This window comes from Euprymna scolopes, chromosome 46, assembly GCF_053919585.1.
Source record: "Euprymna scolopes isolate OS-2025 chromosome 46, ASM5391958v1, whole genome shotgun sequence".
Classification (NCBI taxonomy): Eukaryota; Metazoa; Mollusca; class Cephalopoda; order Sepiida; family Sepiolidae; genus Euprymna; species Euprymna scolopes.
This window is the reverse complement of record NC_136527.1, coordinates 149,984,359-150,005,679: the sequence shown is the minus strand read 5'-3', so window position 1 is coordinate 150,005,679 and position 21,321 is coordinate 149,984,359. Positions and strand designations below refer to the sequence as shown.

Sequence of the window (21,321 nt, the reverse complement as noted above, 5' to 3'; positions counted from 1 at the left end):
CGCATAAAACGTAATGAAAGTCAAATGAAGCAAAAGAAAAATATCATTTGTTTCGTTTTTTTTTGCATTAAATCCAAAATGTCGAAGCAATCATTTTTTTAGTTATTTAGACTATTAATTACGAACGAACCAAGAGTTACATTTTTATATATATAGATATAATTATATAATAATATAATATAATAGTATAATTATATAATCATATAATAATATAATATAATTATATAATAATATAGTAATATAATTATATAATATAATAATATAAGAGAAGAAACTGAAAAACTCCTCATTTCCCTTTATTACATCTCTGCATTGGAATTACTTTCTATGAATTATCTCACTCACTCACACACACACACACACACACACACACACACACACACACACACACACATATATATATATATATATTTGTATATTTTAACAGCAAGTCATTATTTAGACATGTCGTATTAAACACGATGGAGTTATTCTTTTTTCCAATCTTTCGGGATATCTTTTCTATTTGCTGAGCAGTCTTTTTTATTTCAGCAGGCATATTATTTATATATATATATATAATATGGCTTTTCTCTAGTGTGAATTATCATATGTGTCACTAATGTTTTTTAACAAAAATATCCACAAACTTTACATAAATGTGCTTAATCAAGTGTGAGTTCTCATATTTTTAACTAAGGATTTATTCAGAATAAGAAGGTTCATGAATTCTACAGGACTATTGCTTTTCCCTTTTTATTTTAGTTTATTTTCAAGTTTTTTAAGCCGAGGATGGAGCATTCTACCAGATGCCAAACATTTTCATGTTCGTGGATTCTACAGCACTATTATACTTTTCACAGTATCTCATGTATTCCTAATAGATCTGTTTTAACATACTGTGATTGTTTTCCATTAAGTGATTTTTCCATTTTGATTTGTGATTCAATCTCTTATCGTTTTGATTTATTTTAAACACAAAAAATTTCACCAAAAAAAATGTATGTTGTCACACATATGTCGTTCAATAATTGTTTATATCATCATGTTTAAAGAAAATTATATTCCATTAAAATCCAATAATCACGAACATCTGAAAAAATAAAAATAAAATATGTTTAGTAATAATAACCGGGCAAATATTTATGATTATGGTAAACACATGAACATTCTTTGGTAGAATTTGGTTGAAATAAGCCACAAAGAAAACAGAACAACGGAATAGAGTTTAAACAATGTATTACTGGAACAACAACGTAAAAAGGTTACAACTGAAAAGAGTAGTAAACATCACTGAGCAGGCGAGCGAGGGTCGCCTATTCTATGTATAGAATAGTTAAGAATGCATGAATATTGTTTGGTTGAGAGAACGTATAGAATAAGATACATTCACATCCGTTCTTAAGTTGATAATTGTTTTCTATATAGTAACTATGTCATATAGAACTCTTGTTTAAAATGGAAAGGGGCCTTTGTTTGCTAATCTGTTCCTATACCGTTTTATTTTGCATAACACTCGTTAATTATTTTCAATTGTTTATGAAATATTCATTCAAATAGTATTTTGCCAACTAATCAAATATGCAAATCGGCTTTGTTTTACAAGAAAAATTCATCCTTAGTTGTTTCGTTATTTTCAATCAATTAAAAGGAACCCCCCGCAGAAAAGTATTTAGAACCCCCCCCCCGTATATTTAATATATATCCCTCCACACGCACATTAAGTGCAATTTTTGTCTGCATAAATATATGTAGACATAAGAAGGTTTAAGAGTAATTAGAAAAAAACGATAAAAAACAAATCACTAATTAAATATCTAGAAATTTTTAAAGAATCGGAATCGGGACTCGTATCGGATTGGGAATTTAAGACAGAATCGGTTATTGAATCGGAATCGGGAAACATTTGGAATCGTCCCATCACTAGTATATACACATATATACATATATATATATATATATATGCATACATATATACACATATGTACACACACACACACACACATATATATATATATATGTATGTATGTGTGTGTGTGTGTGTGTGTACATATATACACCTACGGGATCGGACAAAAGGACGCGGGACAAAACTCACCAGCTAATTTAAGCAAAAAACAAAATTAATCAAAAACATTAAAAATCACTTTTTATATTTTTCTTTTAATTTAATTAAATTTAGGAAAATTAGACACCGGGGAACTAATTTGTACAGAGTATGAAAATTAAGCATCTACGGAATAAATGTCAATTGAAGATAGAGTTTAAGGCCATTCTTAAAGACTATATATTTTATTTTTATCAACGTCGCCAACAACAGTACGGAAGGCAAGTAGTGGGGTGTCAACATTTTCGCTAACTTGTAAAATTCACTTGAGCCCTACTCCCTACTCTTCTTGACCGCGACTTGCAGTCATTGTATCCTAATGGGCCTTTACAGCTGGCTAATGTGAGTGCGCCACTCTCTCTCTCTCTCTCTCTCTCTCTCTCTCTCTCTCTCTCTCTCTCTCTCTCTCTCTCTCTCTCTCTCTGTTAATGCCTTTCCTTTTTTCTTGGTAGCCATCAGCATTGCTTAACACTGATTGGTTGGGCTATGAAGTGAATTCCAGAAATCTTTCTTCCGCCATTTTCAAATCAATTCCAAATAAGACTTCGGACAGTAAAGTCCTGTTTTTCGGAATTCCGTCGGGCCCAGCGAGCACGTAAAATTATCAACCGTCCTATAGAAGGCCTTTAGGTTGAAATTGCTGTTTCAAAAAACACCATTTCCTGAAGACGTTAACCCCTTTCAGAGAAAGAAGACCGACGTAACAGTGGCAGAGCCTGTCACTAATTATTACAAGCTGTGGACGGGAGACTCGTAAACAGTGATTTATTTCTTTGTCCCTGTTTCAAATGGATGAAGAAATAGCAAGACCACACTTTTCAGAGAAAAGGAGAATTATTTCGGAAGAAAAAAAACTATCAGAGAAAGGAAAGATTATTTCTGGTGTATCTGAAGAAAAGATAACCTCTTTTTCAGAGAACTTTCTTTTAAACCTTTTGAAGGTTTGGTTTGTTTAAAAAAGACAGAAAAAGAGAAAAAGAAAAAATGCATGTTTTTCTTTTCAGAAAAAAAAAGAAAAAATAACTTTTTGTTGAAAAACTGAATTTAAAGACTTGAAAAATAATATTTTCTATTTTTATGTGTCTTTATTTCAGCCTTTCTTTCAAGTAAGATTTGTTTTTTGTATTTGTATTGTTATTTTTTTATTTCATATGTTACCTTACCTTAGGTTTTTAAATCTGAGCTTAGGAAAATATAAGCAACCATAACTATTTTCTTTGAATCAATTCGGATCATTTTAAATTCATTTCAGGTCGTTATTTCATTTGCTCATTTCTCTTTGCATTGTTTGTAAATTTTTCCTTCCCCCTTTTAATTTGTTATCTTAAAAAGCGGATTTTGGTGACGACCCCAAAATTCCGTTAGTGCCTCTCAGGGAAATATACATGTTTTTAAATACTCTTGTTTGAAAGTAAGTAAGTCGATATTTCTAAGTTAGGTACTCGTTCTAAGGAGATTTTTCTTTTATTATCTTTACAATTATTATATTAATAAAAAAGTAAAAAATTAACATCCTATTACCAGAATTAATTCCTCTTAATAAATTTCGGTTTAATTATAAATACGTCAGTGATTATAAAGCTTTGTTAATAGTTTGAAAAAAAACAATTACTCTGTGATTGTTCGAAACTTGACAGAAATTCGTCAGTATTTAAACTATCAATTTTTATTCCGCACTTGCTTAATGTTTCTACAATTCCAAAATTACATAATTTTCTGTTGCTAACTTTCCGTTGTATCATTTGATTATCAGTGGTGTTTGAAAGTATTTTACTTGGTAAAAATGTTTTGTTTAATTTTTCAACATTTTTTGGAATCAACTGCTTAGAGAATTTATACAACTTTTTTTTAAAACTTTGTTTTACAAATAAAATAAATTTCCATCGTATTTTGATGCTATTATCATTTTAATGATAGTGATTGTTTAAAAACAATAAATGTTATCATTAGCACTAATAATAAAAAATTAGATAATAATGAAAAATTAGATAATAATGAAAAATTAAATAATAATGAAAAATTAAATAATAATGAAAAATTAACTAATAATGAAAAATTAAATAATAATGAAAAATTAAATTTTAAAACACTTTGAATTGGAAATTTTTCTGATTCTGATACCTTCAAAGTTCCGATTTTTTACGACCTTTTCGGTATAAAACTTCAGATTTTTTTGTTAACTTGTATTCGGTTTTCCTATTTTCTATTTTTACCCTCTCAAAATGCCACCCCTGACATTTGCCGCTTGTAAAATAGGGACACATTTTTCTGATTCTGATATTTCCAAAAGTTCCGATTTGTTTGCAAACTTTTCGGTATAAAATTTCAAATTTTGTGTTAGCTTTTATTTATTTATATTTATTTTTTTTCTATTTTCTATTTTTCACCTCTCAAAATGCCGCCCCCTGGCATGTGCCGATCGTAAAATAAGGACACATTTTTCCGATTCCAATACCTCCAAAAGTTCCGATTTTATAAAAAAAAAAAAACTTTCTGTATAAAATTTTAGATATTTTGTTAGCTTTTATTTATTTTTTCTATTTTCTATTTTTACTCTCTTAAAATGCCGCCCCCTGACATCGGCCACTCGTCAAATAGGGACACATTTTTCTGATTCCGATACCGCCAAAAGTTCCGATTTTTTACTACATTTTCGGTAAAAAAAATTACGATTTTTTGTTAGCTTTTATTTATTTTTTCTATTTTTTTATTTTTGACCTCTCAAAATGCCGCGCCTGGCGTGTGCAACTAATAAAATAGGGAGATATTTTAAACTAGTAATAATTTAAAAAAAAAATTCATCGTACGAAAATAATGAAATTGCGAGACGAAAATCGTGTTTACATAATTGGCGCTTTAAAATAACGTTCCCATGTATTAAGCATTTGGAACGTGAAAACATCGCTATGTTTAATAAATCTAGCAAAAATCAACTAATGGTAAGATTTTCGTGAAATTTTCGATACTTATCCATTTTAGAATGAAATCACAATGCAGTTTCCGTAAAATATACAAGGGAATTTTTTTTTAGTGTGTGCCCCCTCCCATATTTATTTTTTTCGAAATTTGAACAAAATATATTTAAATCTGTCGACATTTCTATTTATTATGAAACATAAGAGTTCAAATAAGTAAAACATATTTATTTTTTTTAAATTTAAGTACACATATTGAACAAAAAATGACCTTGAAGTTGCAATTAAGAAAATGATATAAATTTAATATTATTATGTTTTTTTAATAACGTTTTTTCGAATTAATATATACTATGATCAGTTGAATTGCTAAGAAAAAGAAACTTCTTAAAAAGTAATTAATTTTTAAAAGATTAAACTTCCATTATTTCAAAATGTTTCGTTACAACATAGATTTTTAATTGTGTTTAATTTTTTTTTTTAATATTAATTTTAATATAAACATGACTCTTGTCAGCTATTTTATCGCCAGATTAAAACCAATTTGGAAATATTATGGCACAAATATTAAGCATTTTGTAGCCCCCGCCTCATATTTTGTATATTTCTTTCTACCGAACAAAATATGGAACCCCGTAGGTAACCAAATGAACATTCAGTAAAACCGCATTTCATATTTAATATACAAATTTAAGATTTACACAGTTTAATATACAAATTTAAGATTTACACAGTTTAACGATTAATAATATTATATAATATTATTAATCATTAAACTGTGTAAATCTTAAAACCTAACAAAATTATAACAAGGATTAATTATTAATTGCAGTTTGAAGAAGATAAACAAAGGTTTTAAAAAATCATTAAGTTGCTTCTACTTTTCCATAGTTCATATAGTTAACACAAATCTGACGTCACGGAAACATGCGGTCCATTTTTCATAATAATTTGGCAGTCCCTAAAGAACATTGATAAGAACACACAGACTCGTAACATTTAGTAAAAGTTAGGATAATAAGTAATAAATAATAAACCCCATTCATTATGGTTACACGTATTTAGTTAAACCGTATTGCATATTTAATATACAAATGTTTATACTATTATTAATATCTAAACTGTGTGTTATATTCTATATATTGTGGGCGAGAAAATTCATATGGTTGCAAAAAACGAGAATACGATAACTGAGTAAGTTGAACATATATTTATTTACCACAAATCAAATGAGCTATTGTTTGGATCATTTCCCGGTGTGGAGAAATGCGTGACTTACCTGGATAGACCACGTGCGGGTCGGTCACCAAAAATAAATAAAAAGAAAGAAAAGAAATGGTCAAGACTCTTATTTATAGAGTAGTGATCACGTGAGTTAGAAGAATATGCAAATAGAGGTGAACGATTTTGCGATATAAAAAGCCTGTGTTGTTAAGAGGAGCGGCAGACTGTTGGCAGAAGTCAGTGCTGTCAGACGTGCTTTAGAGTTTTGTTATTATATGCTGTGTTCGATTGTTGGGAGAGAGAAAAGAGAAGAGGAGGAACCAAGAAGACATTCTGCAGATACTTGACTTTGTGTTGGTTTTAAGCTATTTCGGCGCTTGGTGTGCGGTTACTAACAATGGACAGATTCGACATTCGCTTAATACCCGAGTTCGACGGATCTACCACTGGACCGGCTGTCGTTGAATGGATTGAAAAGGCAGAGAAAATCTGTAAACTGTGCAAAATTAAAGAACCAGCCACAGTTATCCCTTTGAGGCTAACCGGAGGGGCCTATGCAGTCTACCAACAACTCGGGGATGAACCAGACTGGGATGAAATCAAGCAGAGCCTGTATACAGCGTTTGGTACAGATCCATTTGTTGCGTGGCAACAGTTCACAAGCCGGACACTTCAACCCAAGGAAACAGTCGACGTGTACCTAGCCGACCTGCGAAAATTATCTGTACCGTTTGGTGGGGTCGACGATAAAATATTAAGCTGTGCTTTTTTGGTAGGCCTACCCGAGGAGGTCAGTAAACTGTTGCGGGCATCATCAAGAATCGATGAATTGTCAACTGATGAGTTATTGGCCCGAGCTCGAAACATCTGTAAGGAACAGGAACCAATTGCAGCAGCAGCTCGTTTTCGACATGGAGGCAATGTGGACTCTCTTCCAGATAGTAATAAGCATGCCACCCCAGTGTGCTATAAATGTGGGGAGGCCAATCATTTTGCTAAAGAGTGCCGGAGTGATAGGAGAGGTGTATATCCACAATCAAAGAGACCAGTGCAATGCTATCGCTGCAATAAGTTTGGGCACATATCTCGCAACTGTTCGGGAAACGAAGTTGGGGGCAAGGTACTATCGCTACCCTTGCCCCCTGCCAACCAATAAACACAGGATTGCCTGTCATTAGCGTTAAACTTGATGATGTGCAGTGTTCAGCACTTATAGACACGGGGTGTTCCCGGTCTATAGTTAGTGCCCATTGCTGTCCGGTGTGGCGGAGGAACCCAGTTGGCGTTATGACCATCAATGGCTTATCACGGGTATGTTGTGGTGAAGGGACAGTCACAATCTGCACTGAGAAGGGTGACACAGCTAAAGTTGACGTTCTGGTGATGCAGGAGAAACCCCTTGGCTACGACATGTTGCTTGGAATTGATGCAATACAAGCACTAGGAGGCGTTACAATCACAGCAGCTAGAGGTATCAGGCTTGGAGAAGGGAAAGACGTCTGTGCAGCCATGTCGATTGAAGAAAAGGACTTCTGTGCTACATTTGATGACAACGAAAGGGTGTGGACTGCAAAGTGGAAATGGGCCATGGGCCAGGAACCAGATCGGCTGTGCAACACGATTCCAGAGTATGCAGTTTCTACCAAGAATAGGGCCGCATATGAAGAAGAACTTCAGATGTGGATTGACAACGGTTGGTTAATACCATACCCACAGGAACGTCTGGGACCACCCAAGGGATTAATTCCGCTCATGGCTGTTGAACAACCTACCAAAGAAAAAATTCGTCCCGTAATGGATTACCGAGAGTTGAATCGGCATGTTGATGCGTTTACCGGAAACGCAGATGTGTGCGCTGCTAAACTGAGAGAGTGGCGTCAAAAAGGGAGCAATGTAGCACTTCTGGATCTAAAGAGGGCCTACCTGCAGATACGTGTCCATGAGTCATTATGGCCGTTTCAGACAGTACTACTCAAGGGAAAACTATATTGTTTGACACGTTTGGGTTTTGGCCTAAACGTAGCACCCTTGATTATGACAACCATTATTAAAACTGTTTTGATGCAGGATGAGACCACAGCAAAAGCTGCTTCAGCCTACATAGATGACATCTATGTTAATGAGGACATAATGTCTGCGGATGCAGTTCGAATAAAACTGAAAGCGTTTGGGTTAATAAGCAAAGACCCTAAGCGCCTAAAGGATGGAGTGCCCGTGCTAGGCCTCGAGGTCTGGGAGGAGGGCAATACGTTGCGATGGAAACGAGGGAGCCCACTTCCAAAGTTACCCAATGTATTAACAAGACGTACTGTGTTTTCTATCTGTGGTAAATTGGTAGGACATCTACCTGTCTGTGGATGGCTCCGATCGGCAACAGGAGTGGTGAAAAGACGAGTGACTACAGTAACAAAAGGATGGGACGATGTTGCGGATGATGATTCTCTCCAACAAATGATGGCTGAAATGTTGTCCAGAGTGCATAGGAATGACCCTGCCCGGGGTGAGTGGCAAGTGTCTGGAAACGAACTAAATGCATAGGTTGACGCAAGTTCGTTGGCTACAGGTGTCGTGTTGGAGCAACTAGGTGTTGTTGTGGAAGATGCATGCTGGCTTCGTCCGAAAAATGATGCCCAACATATAAATTTGGCAGAACTTGATGCCACGTTAAAAGGTCTTAATCTCGCATTGCAATGGCAGACTAATGTTGTGCATCTCCACACTGACTCATTGTGTGTTTACCATTGGTTAACCGACACCTTGACTGGAAAGGCTCGAGTTAAGACTAGAGCTGCAAGTGAAATGCTAGTACGAAGGAGACTAGCAATAATTAAGCGTCTAGTTGACGAATACAGCTTGCAGGTAGACATTACGTTAGTCTCGTCGATGCAGAATTTGGCTGATAGCTTGACTCGAGTACCAAAGAGGTGGATCGATGCAATGAGGCAGGGATCCGATCTTCAACAACAAACATGCGCGACTGTAACGGATCAATTAACACCTGACCAGATCCGTATGATACACCAGCAGATTGGACATCCTGGAATTCAGAGGACTGCATATTTTGTCCGAAGAGTATGCCCTGCAACTACAAAAGCATCAGTGAAAGCAGCCATACGTTCGTGTGAAGAGTGTCAGAGAATTGATCCGGCACCATCCCAATGGCAAAAAGGGAAGCTCGAGGTGGAGGGCAACTGGCAGCGAGTAGGGATAGACATAACACATTATGGGGGCAAACATTTTTTGACCATGACGGATTGTGGCCCGACGCGTTTCACAATATGGCGCCTGTTGACACGACAGGATGCAGCCAGCATTATACAACAGTTGAGAGCCGTCTTTTTTTAACGTGGTGCCCCGATTGAAATTCTGACTGATAATGCCGCCACATTTCGATGTCAAGAATTTCAGAAATTCGTGCACGAATGGGGGATTAAAATGCATTATCGGTGTGCATATTATCCCGAGGGTAATGGTATAGCAGAACGGTGTCACCGCACCATCAAAAGAATTGCAGCCAGGACGCAGTGCTCTATTCCAGAAGCTGTGTACTGGTATAATATAACACCCAAGGACAATGCAACACCAGCAACTGCACCAGCCAATGGGATTTACCAATATGAACAGCGTGTGAAAGGAGTTGATGCCATACCATCAGTGGTGAGTGTTGTCAATACACCATATCAGGTGGGAGACCTTGTTTGGATAAAAACCCCAAATGCTGGGTGCACTACGAAATTTTTCCGGGGAAAAATAGATGAAATCATAAGTCCTCAGACCATGTTGATTGGTGGCATACCACGTCACGTAAAAGATATCCGCCCTTGTTATACCTCTTCTGATTCTGAGGACGATGAGGAGGATCACACACCGTTCAGAGATGATCCTGATCACTTACTGCCCCTTCAGGTGAGCATAGAAACACCACCAACAGAACCAGATGAGGGAATGATGGGACATACTGATGACAATAGTGAGGAGAGCGATGGACACAAGGAAGTAATGCCTCATCGAAATACTCGACAGAGACGAATACTGCCCACCCCCCGTGATTGCGAAACCCAGCGAGAAGGGATGATGGAGCATACCGAGGAGATGACGCCTCCGATTCTTCGGAGAAGTACCCGACAAAGACGGATACTGCCCCCCTGCCCTGATTGTGAGACACCGCCTATGGAACCACGAGACGGGATAATGGAACAGACTGGTAGTAATGATGGTGGTAATGAAGAAAACAGCAATGAGGAAGTGCTTCTTCGAAGGAGTACCCGCCAACGACGATTGCCCGCATGTCCTGTTTGTGATCATGAGATCAGGGGGGAGTGTGGAGAAATGCGTGACTTACCTGGATAGACCACGTGCGGGTCGGTCACCAAAAATAAATAAAAAGAAAGAAAAGAAATGGTCAAGACTCTTATTTATAGAGTAGTGATCACCACGTGAGTTAGAAGAATATGCAAATAGAGGTGAACGATTTTGCGATATAACAAGCCTGTGTTGTTAAGAGGAGCGGCAGACTGTTGGCAGAAGTCAGTGCTGTCAGACGTGCTTTAGAGTTTTGTTATTATATGCTGTGTTCGATTGTTGGGAGAGAGAAAAGAGAAGAGGAGGAACCAAGAAGACATTCTGCAGATACTTGACTTTGTGTTGGTTTTACCCGGCACCCGTAATAGTCACAATAAAGTCTTGTCGGGTTGTAAGGGTCGTCTAGAGGCGAGAGCAGGGTTTAGAGACGGCTCGTCTGTTAAGACGTGATTGTTTTGATGATGCGGGGTATAGGTGTGGCTTGTTTGATTGTAACGTTGTGGAGATGCCGTGTGATACATTAAATCTGGAATAACCACAAAAGCACACAAATAAATACCGCTCACTTGTGAATAGATAATCTCGTAGCGGCTGCGATTTTCCGGTCAGCCATGTATGTGCTGCCTCTTTTTTTTTTTTTTTTTTTTTCTTCTTTTTTCCGGAAGACTGAGCGGATGGCCGGCCCTGCCCCTGCAGATGTTCAAAAATCCCTTTTTCTCCGCACTCGGGATGACAACAACTTCCGTTTCTCGCATCAGGGCAAGATCTCACCTTGTAACATGTGTAAATCTTAACACCTAACAAAATTATAACAAAGATTAAGAATTTATTGCAGTTTGAAGAAGATAAACAAAGGTTTTTTTTAAAAAAATCATCAAGTCGCTTCTGCTTTTCCATAGTTCGTAACACAAAAGTCTGACGTCACGGGATCATGCATTCTTTTTTTTACAGCTCTTCACATTCGTTTAGCAGTCCCTAAAGGCACTACTTGTGGTTTAAACTTTTAAAAAAGAAAGAAAAAAGTGATTTAATCCAAGTTTAGCGTTACAAATTCCAGAGAATATTTTTGAGGATCGGCACTATTTCCAAACGAATTATTTTGCGCTAAAAAGTATTTTAAGCATAGAATAAAATATCGAAGCCGGTGATTTTTTTTTTCCTTCAAGGAGTGAGGGGGGTATTTTATTCTGCACAAATGTAAAATAAATTTATTTTATTCTGTACAAATGTAAAATAAATTTATTTTATTCTGTACAAATGTAAAATAAATTTATTTTATTCTGTACAAATGTAAAATAAATTTATTTTATTCTGCACAAATGTAAAATAAATTTATTTTATTCTGTACAGATGTAAAATAAATTTATTTTATTCTGTACAAATGTAAAATAAATTTATTTTATTCTGCACAAATGTAAAATAAATTTATTTTATTCTGTACAAATGTAAAATAAATTTATTTTATTCTGTACAAATGTAAAATAAATTTATTTTATTCTGTACAAATGTAAAATAAATTTATTTTATTCTGCACAAATGTAAAATAAATTTATTTTATTCTGTACAAATGTAAAATAAATTTATTTTATTCTGTACAAATGTAAAATAAATTTATTTTATTCTGTTCAAATGTAAAATAAATTTATTTTATTCTGTACAAATGTAAAATAAATTTATTTTATTCTGTACAAATGTAAAATAAATTTATTTTATTCTGTACAAATGTAAAATAAATTTATTTTATTCTGTACAAATGTAAAATAAATTTATTTTATTCTGTACAAATGTAAAATAAATTTATTTTATTCTGTACAAATGTAAAATAAATTTATTTTATTCTGTACAAATGTAAAATAAATTTATTTTATTCTGTACAAATGTAAAATAAATTTATTTTATTCTGTACAAATGTAAAATAAATTTATTTTATTCTGCACAAATGTAAAATAAATTTATTTTATTCTGTACAGATGTAAAATAAATTTATTTTATTCTGTACAAATGTAAAATAAATTTATTTTATTCTGCACAAATGTAAAATAAATTTATTTTATTCTGTACAGATGTAAAATAAATTTATTTTATTCTGTACAAATGTAAAATAAATTTATTTTATTCTGCACAAATGTAAAATAAATTTATTTTATTCTGCACAAATGTAAAATAAATTTATTTTATTCTGTACAAATGTAAAATAAATTTATTTTATTCTGCACAAATGTAAAATAAATTTATTTTATTCTGTACAGATGTAAAATAAATTTATTTTATTCTGTACAGATGTAAAATAAATTTATTTTATTCTGCACAAATGTAAAATAAATTTATTTTATTCTGTACAAATGTAAAATAAATTTATTTTATTCTGTACAAATGTAAAATAAATTTATTTTATTCTGCACAAATGTAAAATAAATTTATTTTATTCTGTACAAATGTAAAATAAATTTATTTTATTCTGTACAAATGTAAAATAAATTTATTTTATTCTGTACAAATGTAAAATAAATTTATTTTATTCTGTACAAATGTAAAATAAATTTATTTTATTCTGCACAAATGTAAAATAAATTTATTTTATTCTGTACAAATGTAAAATAAATTTATTTTATTCTGTACAAATGTAAAATAAATTTATTTTATTCTGTACAAATGTAAAATAAATTTATTTTATTCTGTACAAATGTAAAATAAATTTATTTTATTCTGCACAAATGTAAAATAAATTTATTTTATTCTGCACAAATGTAAAATAAATTTATTTTATTCTGTACAAATGTAAAATAAATTTATTTTATTCTGCACAAATGTAAAATAAATTTATTTTATTCTGTACAGATGTAAAATAAATTTATTTTATTCTGTACAGATGTAAAATAAATTTATTTTATTCTGTACAAATGTAAAATAAATTTATTTTATTCTGTACAAATGTAAAATAAATTTATTTTATTCTGTACAGATGTAAAATAAATTTATTTTATTCTGTACAGATGTAAAATAAATTTATTTTATTCTGTACAAATGTAAAATAAACCCCCCCCCCCACTCCTTGAAGGAAAAAGAAAACAAATCTTGTTTAATAATTTTTTTGTTTGTTTAATAATAATAATAATAATAACAATAATAATAATAATAACAACAGCAACAACAATAACAATAATAACAATAATAATAATAAAGGAGCCCCCCCCATCTCCAAAAGACAAAGGGCAGGTTACTCTCGAAGAAAAAAAATCGACTAATCAGACCAAAGAATGACTTTATGACGAAGACAAGCGAACATTTTTATTTTCAATTTACATGATGTCGATAAAGTAAACAAAATCATTCGGCTTGGATTCAACCTTTTTTGGAATGGGGTTGAGGAGGCGCCCCTATTATCTTATAAGAAAATCTTTCCTACCTTCAATGACCTCGGGTTTTGAGAGATGGATGCGAAAGCGTCTTTCCCTTTGTGATTGTTTTTTATACTAATGGATAAATCATGTGACCCTAGACCTTCTATAAAATTGTATGGGTTGACTAGCTTGTGTGTTAATTTTTACCCCCATCTTTACAATCGGTTCACACCGTGTCTGAAGTTGTTCCTTTTCTTCTCTTTCCTTTTCTTTTCTTCTTCTCTTATTTACTATTGGGACACCGTCTTGGTAGTTCCTTTGTTTTTTCTTTCTCAATCAATTATTGTATTGATAAAGAATTATTACGGGACCACAAGGACTAATACCTGAGGTCGCAACCGACGGCATCTGTTGCAAGAGGTAAGACGTTCTTTTTCTCTTTCTCTCTCAGCCAGTTGTCATTGATGTGTTAGGATAAATTTCTTAGCCTCAGACCTTGGTCCTTGATTATACCTTTTTTATAGCATCCTATTAAGAATTCGCTAAACATTGCAACAGGTACTGTTTTTTATATTAAAATGAATTCCTTACAGGTTGAACAATCATCACGGTCATCCTTATTGGAAGATCAGAGAGTCACTCGTACGATGATAGACTTAACACTAGAAAATCTTAGTGGACTTGAACCTCTTGAGAGAGATGTATTAGAACTTCATAAACGAGACATTCTCCAGTGGCTCCAAGAGTTATTGCATATTGACAAGAAAATAATGAAGGAGACACCATCGATTGAGATGAGGAGCTGTTTGACAGACAGTTTCACTTACAAAACCAGGGTGAATAAATTATTGTCGCAGTTAGATGCTTCCTTACCGGTTCCAGAGATCCATTCCCCTTTACTAACCTCAACTCCTCCCACTCTACCTTCCCCAGCTCAATCTGGCATTGAATTAGCGAAGCCTAAAATAACATGTCCAACATTTACTGGCGTTGATAAAACCAATAAATTTGCCCTGCGGGATTTCCTAACCCGTTTTGAGTTTTGCACATCTGGAGTGAGCTCAAAGAAGGAAAAACTCATATGCCTTAAGGCATATGTGATAGGTCGGCCATTTCATCTGATCCATCACCTGTCAGAAAATGACCATAATTATGATGTGGCCATAAATATTTTAAAAGAGGAATACTGGGACAGAGAAGCCATTAGGGAAGAAATTTTTAAAGGAATAGTGCAGTCTACACCTAAGGTGGACAAGTCTTACGAACAACTAAAGGAATATCTTTCCCAGGTTCAGTATGAACTTGGTGAGTTAGATTCAGACTATGGTTATGATTTTTTAGTTGAGGACTCCGGAAGTGGATGTCTGGTGGCTCATATCCTATTTGATAAGATCCCTGATGAGATAAAGGCAGAGCTCATTAGAGGCTCTAGCACACCATATCCTGGCTTGAACTGCATACTGCAGTATAGTCACGAAGTTATTAAAGCATTACTCCGGATTAAACCTATTTCAACTCCTAAGACAGAACTGATTCCACGGTTTAAGCCAAGGTCAAATGCTGTTTGGACGAGAAGCCCATCTAAAAATTCTGCATTACAAAGTTTTCACGCAGACCTAGACTTGGAAGACAAGATTCCTTATTGCAATTTTTGTGCAAGAAATGGACACACTAGTTCTCAGTGTACTACCTATCCCTCATACAATGAGCGCCTGCAACGCTGTAGGCAACTTGGATTATGTGAGTTCTGCACAGTTGCCAGCCATGATCAGAAAGCCTGTCCAGGAGTCAAGGGATTTAGATTCCCTTGCAGGTATTGTAAGTCTCGGAGGCATTATGCTTCTATGTGTCCTCAATTTGTACTAGAGGAAACAGAAATAAATACTAGCATAAGTACAAAACTTGGGGACATTCAAAACCTACTGCCAATGGTCAACATCACAATTAAAAGGGGAGCCTCCTCAGTTTCTCTGAATTGCCTTATTGATTCAGGCAGTCAGAGGTCATATTTCTCTGAAAGGGTTCTTCAGCACCTGAAGTGCGATCCAGACTCGTGGGAGGAGGTGGCCATGGACGTTGTGACCTTTGTGGGGAGAAAACGTCGCATTTTCAAGCAGTTAACAGCAGTTGTAGAGGTCTTGCCAGGAGTAGCCCCCCAACTACCTATTCTAATTGATTGCGAATTGAATCTGTCTCACAAAGTACCAGACCTTCCTCTGGTTTGGGAAAACCTAAGAAAACTGAATTATACCTTTGCTGCAGAGATAGAGAGTGGCAGTGTACAATTGTGGGGTCTCATGGGAATTGATTTGATTCAATATATGCGTCCCATGAAGATAACACGATGCATGAATGGTGCGGCTTGGCAGACATCCGCTGGCATTATCCCCATAGGAAATACAAAACATTTTTTGCATGAGAACCAAATCAGTAAGATTGCTATAACTCCGGGAGCCTTGAGCTATGAAATTGACAGGCAGTACTATTGTAACGATTCTTTGGTTAATAGTATTGTGAATCCTGTTCCGACCTATGTGGATCCATTTGCCGACATTTTTGAAGGAAGCACTGTGGATCGGGGCTTGGAATGGATGTTTAGTCTAGAATCCTTGGGACTGCCTGACATAGAATCGGTTTCTGACTATGACAATCAAAAGATGGAAGAATTCATGCAAAACATAGTTTATAAAGATGGTCATTATTTGGTTAAATTGCCTTGGCATAAGGACAAGTTATCTCAGGTTCAATCTAACCATCATATAGCACTTAAGGTGCTGGACAGAGTAGTATTCAATTTAAAGAAGAAGGACTTATATGAGGAGTATATTAAGGTTTTTGAAGACCAAGAAAGAGAAGGGATAATTGAACCCCTAGAATGCTCCCCTCAGGAATACAAGCATTATGTGTGGGTTCCACATAGACCTGTGTTCAAAGACGAGCATACAACTACAACTAAAATTCGACCAGTTTTTAACTGTTCTTTTAAAACTAAGAACTCTGTCTCTCTAAATGATGCTGCTTATCCTGGGATCAACTTAACAGGGGACATGCTTGATTTAACTCTGCTTTTCCGAACAAATAGGTATGTATTTTTAGCAGACATCAAGAAGGCATTCTTGATGATTCGATTATCTAGTGAATCTGATAAGAATAAATTTTGTTTCTTTCTGCGAAAAAATAATAAGCTAATGTGTTATCGTTACACAACAATCTTATTTGGGTTTAGTGCAAGCCCATTCATCTTGAATTGCATACTAAAATTTCATGCTGGGCGTTATCCTTTGGATGATTGCACTGGGATGTTACAGTCTAATTTTTATGTAGATAATCTGATTAAAACGAGCAATTCCTTGGATGAGTTAACGGGCTTGTATACACGAGCAGTAGAAAGATTGCAAGAAGGAGGATTCATACTCCAATCTTGCAATTCTAATCATACAGAATTACACGATTTAATGAGGAGAGATGGTACTCTTGTGAGTCACAGCTGTCCTTGGGAGAAGGTATTAGGTTATCGTTACGATCCTCTTACTGATACCATCAATATTGCTTCCTATAATTGTAACCCTGAAGCAGCAACTAAAAGGCATATACTGTCTGAAGCATCAAGGATATTCGATCCACTCTCATTATGTTTGCCGGTATCTATACAGGCACGTACTCTTGTTAGTGAGTTGTGGAAATTAGGTTTTGAGTGGGATGAAATTGTGCCAAGTGAACTTCAATCCAAATGGGCAGTCATCGCTCATGAATTGTCAGAATTTGGTTCTGTTACCTTCCCTAGAAAAACCCTTGACGAAGGGAGGGAAGCTGAATTATTTCTGTTTTGTGATGCATCCAAAAGGGCATATGGATTTGCAGCATATGCAGTCCAGGGGAAGGTTTCATCTCTGGTTTTTTCCAAGGCAAAGGTGGCGCCTCTTAAATCGAAGAGTTTACCAACTCTGGAGCTTTTATCGGCCTTCTTGGCCATCAAGTGCCTTCCGACTTTGTTGAAGGCCTATTCTAATGTAAGTTTCAAAAAGGTATTTCTTGCAGTTGATTCACAAATAGTATTATCCTGGTTGGTCACAAGGCGGACTAATAGCAAGAATGTTTTTGCCATGAATAGATTGAAGGACATTAGTCAATGGGAGGCTGAATTGATGTCTAAATTTGGTGTGGCCATTCAGTTTAAATATGTGCCTACTGCACAGAATCCCGCTGACCTTATCACCAGGGGTATTCCTACCTCTAAACTGAGGGCCAATTTGGAATATTGGGTATCTGGACCGTCTTGGCTAAGAGACCAACCGATTTCTTGGCCTGAAAATCCTTTGAGTTGTTTGAGCCCAGAAAGCAAAAAGATTGTATCTTCGATGGTTTGTGCTGTTTCGCACAGCCAGGAGGAGCCAGTTGTGCAATATGATAGATATTCTTCATTGTCTAAACTATTAAATGTCACCACATGTGTGTTCAAGTTTATTAATAGGTTGAGGAAAAGAGACTCCGACTTTGGTAAGATGGCTCGGACACACTTGATGAAAGTAATGCAGAAACAATCCTTCTGGGAGGAATTAGAATACTTACAAAATCCTTCAGGTAGGTCAATACCACCGAGAGTGGGAAGTCTAAACCTTTTTTTGGATAAGGAAGGATTAATTCGATCCAAGGGAAGAATTGGGAAGGTCTCTGTATATGAATACGAAATAGTTAATCCCTTGCTTATTGCTAAGGATCACCATCTTACTAATCTCATAATATTGGACTGTCACCACCAGTGTAAGCATCTGGGTGTTCCTGCTACCTTGAATAAGGTCAGGTTATCTGGGTACTGGATACCCCAGGGTAGGCAGGCGGTAAAGAGAATTTTATCAGGATGCTCCTTGTGCCAGAAATTTAACTCTATTCCATTTACCTACCCCAAAATGACTGATTTACCTAAACATCGGGTGAATATGATAAGACCATTTTTGCACACAGGAGTAGACTATACGGGTCATCTGTGGGTTCTGAGAGGTGGGGAGAGGGTGAAGATGTATATCCTGGTCTTTACTTGTTTGGAGGTACGGTCAGTTCATCTAGAACTGATTGAGGATATGTCTGTTCACTCATTCCTAATGGCCTTGATTCGATTTTCAAATATTTATGGGATTCCTTTGCATATTTATAGTGACAATGCTAAGTCATTTGTGGCTGGATGTGACATGATTCATGAGGTGATTGCTTCCAGTGAATTCAGGGAGAAATTGGGGACATGCCAAATCAAGCATGTTAAGATCCCTGTACACTCTCCTTGGTATGGAGGTGTATGGGAAAGACTGATTAAAACCATCAAGTCTTGCTTGTATAAATTAATTGGACGAGCTAGTCATGATTATTTCGATCTCCTGACAATTATTTCTGATGTACAAAATGCCATAAATGACCGTCCCTTGACTTACAGAAGTTCATCTGACTCAAGTTTGGAAATAATAAGTCCAAATCACTTTTTACGCCCTGTAGTAAACCCTCGTTTGATTTTGAGAATGGATGGGGAGGGTATTTATCAACTAGAACCTCCCTCTCGGAAACAACTCTTAGAGTCCTTAAATTGCAGGAATGATGCATTAAAAAGATTTAAGAAAATTTGGTACGAAGATTATCTGCTTAGTGTAAGAGAGCATGCTCAAAGACAACAAGGAGGGACTTCACCAGTTGTTTGTGTGGGAGATGTAGTCACAATCAAACTCCCTAACAAACCTCGACCATTTTGGGCATTGGGTAGGGTCACACGTCTATTTACAGGAGATGACGGATTGGTGAGATCTGCTCAGATAAAACGAGGAGATGGCTCCTTGCAAGTTCATTCCCTGAAGCACCTCTATCCCTTGGAGTCGTCTATTCAAGAACCCATTGATGGACTTGATTCCTTGATGGGGAATGCTGATGACAATCTGAATGGCTGTACATCTGTACTTGAAGACCCTATTGAAGAGGGCACAGAGCTTGGTTGGATTTGCCCTGATTGTGGTGAACCAGACAATGGCAGTGCCATGATATGTTGTGACTGCTGTGATGACTGGTACCATTTTTCCTGTGTTGGTCTATATCGACCTCCACCAGAAGAGGAGAGTTGGCGGTGTGGAAGTTGCCTCAACCAGGATCCTTCATTATCCCATGATATGATGGTGGATAATTTATTAAATGATGCTGAACATGCATGTATTTGCCCAGGATGTGTTCTACCGGATAATGGTAGTCCAATGATATGCTGTGATGAATGCAATCAATGGTACCATTTCAACTGCGTAGGTATTCAGCAAGTTCCCCCAGAGGGTGAGAATTGGTACTGTTGGAATTGCCTACATTCAATTCACTAACAGTCCACTCTCAGAAAATAGGTAATTATTTATTTACCTCTCCCATTTTTTTTTCTTCCTTTTCTCTTTATCCTTTATTTTTATTTATTTACTAGCAGTTCAGCCGGCTTGGCAGTCAAATTTTGACAAAAACCGATTACGAAGCTTGCCCTATGTCTGAATACACTTTATGTTGGTTTGGAATGTTTGGACCAGGGATTGGCTGAAGGTTCAGTTTTTTGGGGGGGTTTTTGCTTCGACCCCTTAAAACTTATTTTTCTTGGATGTGTTCAATTTATCAAGTTGGATCCATGTCCCGGGAATCTAAATTTAGAATTTTGAGTGTTTGGACCCAAAATTAACAGTTATTTGTATTAAAATGTACTCAGACAACTTCACTGTTTACTATTTATTTATTCATTTATTTTATTTATTTATTTATTTTTTCTCTTGAGACGGGAGTGTATAAGAAAATCTTTCCTACCTTCAATGACCTCGGGTTTTGAGAGATGGATGCGAAAGCGTCTTTCCCTTTGTGATTGTTTTTTATACTAATGGATAAATCATGTGACCCTAGACCTTCTATAAAATTGTATGGGTTGACTAGCTTGTGTGTTAATTTTTACCCCCATCTTTACAATCGGTTCACACCGTGTCTGAAGTTGTTCCTTTTCTTCTCTTTCCTTTTCTTTTCTTCTTCTCTTATTTACTATTGGGACACCGTCTTGGTAGTTCCTTTGTTTTTTCTTTCTCAATCAATTATTGTATTGATAAAGAATTATTACGGGACCACAAGGACTAATACCTGAGGTCGCAACCGACGGCATCTGTTGCAAGAGGTAAGACGTTCTTTTTCTCTTTCTCTCTCAGCCAGTTGTCATTGATGTGTTAGGATAAATTTCTTAGCCTCAGACCTTGGTCCTTGATTATACCTTTTTTATAGCATCCTATTAAGAATTCGCTAAAAGAACCAGCTATGTAAACACTTTGCAATATTTTCCAATAATTATTTTTTAAAAATGTTTACAATCAATTTTTATTTAAAATTAAGAAAGTATTTTCTAAAATATTTTGTTCATATATATTTTAAGTAAAATTAAAAAATTATATAAAAAATATTGTTTATATCCATC

General features: G+C 35.3%; 1 protein-coding gene across 1 annotated transcript; it reads left to right on the top strand.

Moving 5' to 3' along the window:
- The first annotated feature begins 14,638 nt into the window (after positions 1–14,638).
- Positions 14,639–20,209, top strand: LOC145270231 (uncharacterized). Its single transcript, XM_080125867.1, has 3 exons — positions 14,639–16,087; positions 16,205–18,449; positions 19,635–20,209. The coding sequence occupies exons 1-3, from the start codon at positions 14,639–14,641 to the stop codon at positions 20,207–20,209; spliced, it is 4,269 nt and encodes a 1,422-aa protein (XP_079981993.1).
- Positions 20,210–21,321: the final 1,112 nt, after the last annotated feature.

Coding starts and splice junctions, on each gene's coding strand:
- LOC145270231 (XM_080125867.1), top strand. CDS start 14,639: ATGAAGGAGACACCATCGATTGAGATGAGGAGCTGTTTGACAGACAGT. Junction 16,088..16,204: donor AAGTACCAGACCTTCCTCTG/GTTTGGGAAAAC, acceptor CGTCCCATGAAG/ATAACACGATGCATGAATGG. Junction 18,450..19,634: donor ATACTTACAAAATCCTTCAG/GTAGGTCAATAC, acceptor GTCTATTTACAG/GAGATGACGGATTGGTGAGA.